The 9,717-nt window shown below is 58.3% G+C and overlaps 1 protein-coding gene across 1 annotated transcript; it reads left to right on the top strand.

Annotated features, from left to right (window-relative positions):
• Positions 1–163: 163 nt before the first annotated feature.
• Positions 164–9,690, top strand: CLCN7 (chloride voltage-gated channel 7). The gene is made up of 24 exons (XM_058156869.1): positions 164–323; positions 1,483–1,554; positions 1,642–1,713; positions 1,878–1,943; positions 2,454–2,586; positions 2,824–2,933; positions 3,011–3,091; positions 3,363–3,425; positions 3,719–3,802; positions 3,937–4,030; positions 4,192–4,256; positions 4,351–4,467; positions 4,748–4,802; positions 5,169–5,229; positions 5,329–5,467; positions 5,740–5,833; positions 6,066–6,235; positions 6,401–6,532; positions 7,227–7,312; positions 7,496–7,628; positions 7,995–8,054; positions 8,283–8,459; positions 8,703–8,783; positions 8,919–9,690. Exons 1-24 carry the CDS (start codon positions 225–227, stop codon positions 9,003–9,005), a joined length of 2,331 nt encoding a protein of 776 aa, XP_058012852.1. The 5' UTR covers positions 164–224; the 3' UTR covers positions 9,006–9,690.
• Positions 9,691–9,717: the final 27 nt, after the last annotated feature.

Raw genomic sequence — 9,717 nt, forward strand, 5'->3', positions numbered from 1 at the left:
CTGCGGGTCGCTCGGCGCACCCCCGAGAAACGAGCATCCCGATGTGCTGGATGCGGGGCGGAGCGCGAGTCAGGGCAAGGTTGATGCTGGCGGCACCAGGACTCCATTCCCCGTGATGCTCCGGGGCGGGCGTGGTGGCGGGTCACGTGCCTCGCCAGCTGCGGCAGGTCACATGACGCTCGCTCGCTCGCTCGCTCTCGAGTCGGCAGGCCTGCGGAGCGGCGATGGCGAACGTGGCCACCCGGGTATCGTGGTCCGGCCGGGAGGGAGAGGCCGAGGGCCGGGGCGAGACCACGCCGCTGCTGAACGGCACGGGCGGGCAGGTGAGGCTGGCGGAGCCCCCGTGGCCGGGAGAAGTCTACCGCTGGACGGGGAGAAGCCCGATGCGCGGACGGCTGGGAGGATCTGAGCCTTCGGGACCGTTTCATAAGATTTCTGAGCAACTTTGCCTGGCCTTCCAGGCAACCTGGGCCCGGGGTCCCTGGGGCTCAGCGAAGACTAGCCTCTTGCCCACAGCTACAGCCGGCCTCCAAGCCCTGGCATCCAAAGCAGGTGGCCGGGCACTCTTGGGCCTCTTGCTCTGAGTTCTGGGCTCCAGGAGGGGGAAAGCAGCTGGTGGGCCTGGAGTTGAAGGCGTGAGAAAGTGGCGCCAAACAGGCTCTGGGTGGTCAGACTGCCAAGGTCCTGTTGGGATGCCGGTTGGCGATCCAGTGGTGCTCCTGGAATCCCTCCCAGGCTTGTTGCCTGGGCTCAATCAGACAGCGCTTGGTGACATTGTTCGCGGGGATCCTTTGTGCCCCTCTCATGGATGAGGGGTTTGTTTCTGGAGGGACCCCAAGGGGTGGCTGGCCCAGACAACCCTTTGCCCATCAGCTATCTGGCAATCTGTGGACAGTTTTTGACAATAGCCGGCCTGCTATTTTGGCTATTTTTCAGCATGTTGACACTATCAACACACAACAGTTTACACAGAACAGTCTCTCAATTGCTTAAAATATTGCCAAAACAGGCCACTTGTTGGAAACTGCCTACGGATTGCCACAAAGTTGATGGGCAAAGCCAGCCAACACTTGGGGCCCCTCCTCCTCATCCAAGAGAGTGGCACAAAGACTCCTCAGGAACAGCCGGGATCCCGATGCCCCCAAGCGCTGCCTGACTGGGCACAGGCAACAGGCCTGTGGGTGGCTTTGTGAATCCCTTCCCCCCACCCCATGACTTTTCTGCTCTTCCTTCCTCTTGTGTCCCCCACCTCCCCCAGTGCAGCAGAATGAGGCTTTTCATTCCCTGCTGGAATGTCACATGCTCAGAGCTGAAAAGGGAAATTTAATAATTGTTCATGCAGCCACATGTTGTTGATGAAACAGCCCTGCTGCCTGCAGAGCTGTTGGGCTTCCCAGGGATAAAGTGTGTTTGCCCTGAATCCTTCCAGCCACAAAAGGAGCTGGGCAGCTCAAGCAAGACAGATGTTTTTTGCCTCTGCAGTTGAGCCCTTCTTCATCTTCCTTGCGATTTGGGCGCCTGAGCAATGTGGATCTTGGGGACCATGATAGCATGGTGAGCAAGCCTCCTGGTGGGAGGTGTGGGGGCAGTGGAATGGGGCTAAATCCAGGGGTTTATCGAATGAATTCTGGTTCCTTGCAGGAAACGGAGGCCCCTCAGTCCCTCCCCAGCGAGATTCCACACAACAACAAGCTTCTCTCCCTCAAGTACGAAGTGAGTTGCCCTGTTCATCCCAGGAAGGGCCTGGTGCGGGGGTTGGGGTCACTGTGGAAAGGGACCCTTCTTCCAGGGAGCCAGGGGCAAAGCTGGCACGATGCAGCCGGGCAGGGGGTGCCTGCTTCCTCTTAAGGGGTTCTCCGTCTTTTGGCCCCCTGCAGAGCTTGGACTATGACAACTGTGAGAACCAGCTCTTCTTGGAAGAAGAGAAGAGAATTAACCATACGGTGAGTCCGTCTCTTCTGGGCATCCCAGCTGGTGCTCTTGGGCCTCTCCTCTGTGGGGTAAACCCCCTGTGCATCCAAAGAACCTCAAGGGGAAAGCAGGGGGGGCCTCTCCCTGCTGCAGCCACAGCTCCAGGGTCCTCTTTCCCTTTCGGAGGTGGGGGGCGATTCTCCCTGGCTTCCTAATGTTCTCAGCTGCTCCTGTGGCCGAGCCTGGAAAGAGGCTTCTGGCATCCAAATAGAGCTTTGAATGCTGGGTCCCCAGTTCTCATTAGCTCTGCGAGGAATAAGGGAAGGTGCGGAGGGCTGGGCCAAGCCTTGAAAGTGTGTGGGGTGGGGAGATAGACCTTGGTCTGCCCACATTAAGGGTTTGCAGGTAAGGGTAACATCAGATTTAGAACCTTGCCTTGCCAGTTGCCATGCCGCCTTCTGGGCCACAGCGCAGCAAACATCAAAGCCTGCCTGAGCCAGGGGGGGGGGGGCTGGGCTCTGATCACCTCCCCCATTATGCAGGCATTCCGAACAGTGGAAATTCAGCGCTGGTTCATCTGTGCCATGATTGGCATCCTGACCGGCCTGGTCGCTTGCTTCATTGACATCACGGTCGAGACCTTAGCAGGGCTCAAGTACAAGCTGGTGAAGGGCAGTATCCTTCAGGGACGCAGGGGAGTGTGGTGGGGGGGTTTCTAGCCTCACCACCCACGGGATGCTGTGGGGGATTTCAGCTCTGTCTGGCATTGGCATCCTCTTCTGGGATGTTCCCGTTCCCTCCCCCTCCCCCCAGGTCTGTAAACATGGATGCCAGACTAAAAACCAACTCATTCTGATAGGAGGAGCCTAATCAGCATCCAGGTGGTTTTCCTTTAAGCTTCATTTTGCCCAGATATTGACAAATTCACAGAGACGGGACGCCTCTCCTTCTCTTTGCTCCTCTGGGCCACTGTGAACGCAGGCTTTGTGATGGCCGGTTCCATCATTGTCGCATTCCTGGAGGTGAGGCTTGGCTTGGCTTGCGCACGCCCTCCATAGTAGCAATTGGGCCACCATGACCGAGTGCTTTGCCTTTGCAGCCCGTGGCCGCCGGCAGCGGAATTCCTCAAATCAAGTGCTACCTGAATGGAGTCAAGATCCCACACGTGGTTCGGCTGAAGGTCAGGAGCATGGGGTTGTATTGCATCGTGGTTCTTCGCAAGGGCGCACATTGACTGCCTCTGCTTTGATGAGGAAGGGTTGTTGTGTGGAGTTCCCTCCGACTTGGGGGCTTCGGCAGCCAAGCAGCAGCGAGTCAGGGAGGAGCATCTCTTCTGGGGTGCAGAAATGCTTCTGGCAAGGGTTAGGGTTGGGGTCTTTAGGGACCAGGGAGATTATTGTGGAGTCTGGCATCCCCCCTGACTTGTGGCCTCCTGTGTGCTGTCATTGCAGACCCTGATGGTTAAAGTCTGTGGCGTGATCTTCTCGGTGGTTGGAGGCCTGGCAGTGGGGAAGGTAAAGGAGGAGGGGGGGATTTGATACCAGGGGGTTCTGGGAAACAGTCTTCCTGCCGCCCCCTCCGTCCAACAACTCAGCTGTGGCACCGGATGAACTGATGGCTGCCTTTGGGCCAGGCAGCCCCACGAGGGAAGGGGGAAATGTCTAAGAGAAGTGTGTTGGATGCCAGGCTGCTGATTTGGGTGGAGCAGCAAGAGAGGATGGGCATTCCCAACTGGAGACCCTTCCCTTGCCCAGGCTCCACCCTCTTGTCTGAAAGCCTCTTTGTCCCCTCTTTGTCCTGCTTCCAGGAAGGGCCGATGATCCACTCGGGGGCTGTCATCGCAGCTGGCATTTCTCAAGGGCGCTCGACTTCCTTGAAGAGGGACTTTAGGGTCAGTAGCTTTGCCCCCCACCAGATCTGGGTGGGCTGGCCTTTGGGGGAGGTGGGCACTTGGGAGTTTCATCCGGCAGGAGAGGCCAGTCGTGTCCTGCCTGCACACAAGCTCCTTATTTTGTCGGCCTGCAGATCTTTGAGTATTTCCGGAGGGATACCGAGAAGCGGGATTTTGTCTCGGCCGGAGCTGCCGCTGGCGTCTCAGCTGCCTTTGGGGCCCCTGTTGGTAAAGCCCCTCCCTTCTCTCTCCCCGAGCCTCTCTTTGGCAAAGATGGGGTCCCTCTCCAGATGCCTAGGAAGAGCAGAGCTGGGCAGGGTGAGGGCCACAGGGGCCCTGGCCTGGGGAATGGGTGCCTGCTCACCCATGCTCCCTCCCCTCCTCCACAGGCGGGGTCCTCTTCAGCTTGGAAGAAGGTGCTTCCTTTTGGAACCAGTTCCTGACCTGGCGGATTGTAAGTGCTGGGGAGGGGAGGAGGCTGTGCCCAGTGGTCCTGCCCCACCAAGGGTCTTGCTGCTGCCTGCCTCCTCTCCTCTCTCCCCCTGCAGTTCTTCGCCTCCATGATCTCCACCTTCACCCTCAACTCCATTCTCAGTGTCTACAAGGGCAACCCCCTCGACCTGTCCAGTCCTGGTCTCATCAACTTCGGCAAGTTTGATTCCGAGGTAGGGCCCCCATCCAGTCATTCCCACCCAGCTGGAGCTGCCTGGTCTCCCTTTTTGGGGGGAAAGAGATGACCGGGGGGGGGATGTGGGTTGGTGGTGTGTGTTTGAGTGGCGCAGCCTTGAGCTTCATTGGTGAAGGCTGGGTAGTTGCTGCTGCCCCTCAGGTGGGTGGAGGATCCTATGCTGAGGGTGAGAGGCAGTGCCAGGCAGCTGTTGGATTCTTAACCATAGACTCTCCCCGGTATTCCTGGCATTCATACCTCTCTGTTCCCTGTTTCAGAAAATGGGGTACACGTTCCAAGAAATCCCCATCTTCATCTTCATTGGTGTGTTGGGTAAGAAACCCAAGAGAACGGGATTGGCTACATCCACCACTTGGGCACTGGGCACCGGCGGGCCTTTTGGGGAGGAGGCCCACCGGCGATGGGGCTGTGCCTCCCTTGACAGCCTGTGGAGTCCTCACCACATGTGTGGACCGTTAGTGCTGCTGTTTCCCCTCCAGCCTCCCCTCTCCTGCTGCTTGTCAGCAAGCCATCCTCCTTGAGTCTGCGTTGCTTATCTGCGTTAATGGGCCTTGCAGACATGATGTGGGTTCAGCTGGGATGAGGGGACCCAGGGCTCCCCAGATTCTGCAGAGGCAGAGTGTCAGAGCCCTTGCAGGGCCCCTTTCCTGACTCGGCACTGTCTCCGTTTTGCTGCAGGGGGGATCCTTGGCGCCATGTTCAATGCTCTGAACTACTGGTTGACAATGTTCCGGATCAGGTGAGATCCTGGCAGGGCTCAGCCCCTGAATCTGGCCTCTTGGCAGCCCTGTTCCATCCAGCCCCTGGCTGACCTGCGCTTTGCCCTTCGGTTCCCCAGGTACATCCACCGCCCGTGCCTGCAGGTGATTGAGGCCGTGCTGGTGGGGGCCGTGACGGCAGCGATTGCCTTTGTCCTCATCTACAGTTCTACAGACTGCCAGCCGCTCCAGGACAACAGCATGGCCTACCCACTGCAGGTAGAGGATTGCCATAGGGGGCATTGAGCGGAAGGAGTTGAGCCCTGTTGCTGAAGGACCCAGACTTGGGGTAAACCGCCGGTGGGCAAACAGCAAGCAGGATGGGAGTTTTAAATGCAAGGGGATGGGTGAGGGAGAGGCGTGGCCCGAGTGGCCACCGGTTCCATGCATCCCCTTCAATTCTGATGCTCCACCAGAATAGGAGGCTTCTGCTTTTCCCCATTACGACAGTAACAAGCTTCTCCTCTTCCTCCCTGTTTCCTTTTCACCAGCTCTTTTGCCCTGATGGGCAGTACAACTCAATGGCTGCTGCCTTCTTCAACACCCCTGAGAAGAGTGTGGTCCGCCTCTTCCATGACCCTCCAGGTCAGCTGTCTCTGCTGCCACACAGACAGAGTGGTTGGGCTCAGCAGGGCTTAACTATGGCACAAGGAGCTGCCTCTGCTGGCTGCAGTGACGCCTTGTGCTACGTAAACCTTGAGCCACAGTTTATCAGCCACAGTGGCTGCTCGGCGTAGCCTTGTTAGCAACCTGATGAGCAGCCATCAGGGTTTTACCGGGGGGCAGCTCACCACCCCCCTGCTTCTGTTCCCCCCAGGCACCTACGACCCCATGACCTTGGGCTTGTTCACCTTGGTGTATTTCTTCCTGGCCTGCTGGACCTACGGGCTGACAGTGTCCGCGGGTGTCTTCATCCCTTCCCTGCTCATCGGTGCTGCCTGGGGCCGCCTCTTCGGAATTTCCTTGTCCTACATTCCCAATGGCTTGGTAAGTCTGGGGCTCCTTCCCCCACAGACCTGGGAGAATGCTGAGGGTCTGGGGCTCAGCAAGGCCAGCTTCATTGCAGGAGCCGGCTGGAGCCCAGGATGTGGGACTGGGCTGCTTTGTGCTGATCCCGTCTGCCCTACTGCCTGCTTTTTCTCTGGCTTCCAGATCAGGGCCGACCCAGGGAAATATGCCCTAATGGGAGCCGCAGCACAGCTGGGTGAGTACAGAAGAGTTGGGCCCCTTTCCAAGGCCTCCACGGGGGGAGAGGGCTGGCTGTGCTTCAGCAGAGTCCAATTCTGATGTGCATTTGTGTGTGCGGAGAGGGGGGGGAGGTTGGTGCCTTTGGGAGGAGCAGAGCCAGGCGTGGGGGGCTCAATCTGGGTGGGAAAATGGCTCTGGACAAGGCGGCGCCTTCCTGGCTGTTTGGGCTCCTAGTGGCCGAAATGACGGTCGTACCTGACGAACCTTCCGTCGCGAGCTCAAGACACATTTATTCATCTGTGCAGGACTGGCTTAGATTTTTTAAATTTAGAGGGGTTTTAAATTGATTTTAATATTTATATTTGATACTTATATTTCTATTTTTAATAATTTCGGGCGCTAGAATAAGTTTTTTAAGGATTATTTTAATTTGTATATTGATATTGATGTTTTATATGCCTGTAAACCGCCCTGAGTCCTTTGGGAGATAGGGCACCACCCTCAAGGCCTCATTGGCATGACTCAGGCCAGATGGGACCTTCTGTGACTCAGTTTCCCCTCCCGACTGCCAGCCCAGACTTTCCAGCGTCTGCCTGGCAGGACTGTCATCTCACCCGGCATGGTGCTCCTTCTGCAAAAAGAATTATCCCAGAAAGCTTGGGAAGCGTCTGCCAGGATCACCCGGGGGCTCCCTCTGCTTCTGCCTCAACCCATCCCCCTTCGTGGCCTCAGGGATTCTCTTGCCCATCTTCACCCCCGCCTTCTCCCATTCCCGCACCCCGCATTCTAGGGCTTGTATGATATGCACATCCAGCTCCAGAGCGTCCCCTTCTTGCACTGGGAGGCACCGGTCACTTCGCACTCGTTTACTGCAACGTAAGTTGACCAGTCGGCACCCTCTGGGGTCCCTCCAGGTCTGGCTGGAGTAGGGAAGGGGCATTGGAAGAGGCCACTGGGGGAGGGAGGCCCCCTCCCACCTTCCTGATGTGCAAGGGCCTCTCCCCCGTCTTGCACCCCAATGGCTGTCCTTGTGCTGAGTCTGGGCTCCCCTCCCTCCAGCCAGGTGATGAGCACCCCAGTCACCTGCCTGCGGCAGAGTGAGAAAGTGGGGACAGTTGTGGATATCCTCAGCGACACGGCTTCCAATCACAATGGCTTCCCCGTGGTCGAGAGCAGCCCTGGCAGCAACCAGGTGGGCAAGTGGCCGACATGGGCTGGCACCCAGTTGGGCAGAGGATTGGGGGCCTCTCTGAAACCCCAGGGAGCTGTTGTTGCTGTGACAGGCAAGCCTTGCTGCTGGCAGGACTGTTTCTTTTCGTCCCAGATTTGTGGATTTGTCTCAGGCATTTTAACCCAAAGCAACACTTAGTATAAAAGAGCAGGGGTGGGAGGAGTTTGTAGGAGCAACCACAGAGCAGCAGAGCCCCCAGTGCTACATGGTGTCCAGCATCTGAGGGTCAGGCCGGGTTGAGCCTATCTTCTCTCCAGACCTCCCCATTGTTGGAGTGGGAACAACCCCAATTTCTGCAGTGACCCAAGAAAACCTCTCTCATTGCAGATGATGGGCCTGCGGGGCCTGATCCTGCGCTCTCAGCTGATTGTGCTCCTGAAGCATAAGGTGGGTGTGCGCTGGGTCGGGGGAGCAGGGAGTCTGGCCGATGGGTGCAGGGGAAGCCGGTGGGGCTTGGGAAGCACGGATGCTGAGACGGAGAACAGGCTGCCCAACCAGCCACCCGAGCCAGGCTTTTGGGGGAGCTCCAGGCCATTATTAGGAGGGGAACCGGACCGTTTCCTGTGGCCTGGGCCAAGTGGGGTGCCCCCCAGGATGCTTCCCGTCTCCTTGCAGGTCTTCGTGGAGCGGGCCAGCCTGTCTCTGCGGCAGCGGCGGCTGAAGCTGAAGGATTTCCGGGATGCCTACCCTCGCTTCCCCCCCATCCAGTCCATCCACGTCTCCCAGGATGAGCGCGAATGCATGATGGACCTGACCGAGTTCATGAACCCCTCGCCCTACACTGTGCCACAGGTGAAGGGGCCCGAAGAGCGTTGGGGACTTCCCTAGTGGGCAGGCGATGGCCAGGCGTGGCAGCTGGAGGGGCATCTCGCTACTGGGCCCAAGATGGCCCATCTGGCTGCAGGGGCAGCAGGCTCAAGGGAGTGGCTCTGCCTCTGGGTGGCTGCAGGCTGCTGGAGGGGAGGGCTTGGGTGGTCCCTGCCCGCCAGCCAGGAGGGGAATCCATCATCCTCTGTGCCTTGGTTCCCATTACAGGAGGCCTCCCTCCCGAGAGTTTTCAAGCTCTTCCGAGCCCTGGGCTTGCGCCACCTGGTGGTCGTGGACAATCAGAACCAGGTAGGGCCCCTGCTGTGGTCCTTCGGGTGGTGGGGGGAGGGAAGAGTAGGGGCTCTCTTGCAGGGAGCGGCTCCTCCAGCTGATGGGGGGGGCTGCTTGCCCAGCCTGAGTATGTGGGCCCCTCTTGCCTTGCAGGTGGTGGGGCTGGTCACTCGGAAGGACTTGGCCCGCTATCGGCTGGGGAAGAAGGGCATTGAGGAGATGCTCTTGGCCAAGACGTGACTTTGCTGGGCTGCTCAGGACTCGAGTGATGCACTGAAGCTCTCTGGCACAGAGGCCCAAAACTTCACCCCCAGCTGCGCCCGCCTCCCCACAGCTCTTTTCACTGCTCTGCGCGGGGTGGGGGGTGTAGTGGGCTCCTTGGAGAGAGTGGAGGGCGGGCAGAGAGTGGTGATGGCAGGCAGACCTGCTGCAACCTGGGCTTGGTGTGGCTTTTGTGTGTCTTTCACGCATTCATGGGTTCTCGGCACGCTTTCCTTAGCCCATTGCTCACCGACTGTGCCTTCCAAGCCCCTCCACGGGCAGGAACCATCCCAAGCAGGCCCAGAGCCTGTCTGCTTCCCTTCTCCCTTCCCTCCAGCAAGGAGGGGGCCTGGGGAGTGAGGTGTGTCACCCGATACTTGCTCTTTTCCAGCTTTTCTCTCTGTGGTTGAAAGGGACCAAGCAAGGCCAGCCTTGTCCCCCCCCCCCATGTCCACTGCTGGCCCCCCAAGATGTCCAGAGAGAATTCAGTTGGAGGAGGGGGGCTTCGTCAGTTGGGCCGACCAGCAGCCCTTTTCCTGAGGCTTCGGTTTTACCTTTTTTTCTGCCCTGCGAGGCCTCAAAGCTTTGCTGTCTTCTACAGCATGCGCAACTGTACCTCAAAAGTCCTTTTTTTGTGCTGAAATAAAAATGAATTAGGTTTTTCTCCCTCTGCTCTTGGTTCTTTTTATTG

This window comes from Ahaetulla prasina, chromosome 14 (genome assembly GCF_028640845.1).
Source record: "Ahaetulla prasina isolate Xishuangbanna chromosome 14, ASM2864084v1, whole genome shotgun sequence".
Taxonomy (NCBI): domain Eukaryota; kingdom Metazoa; phylum Chordata; class Lepidosauria; order Squamata; family Colubridae; genus Ahaetulla; species Ahaetulla prasina.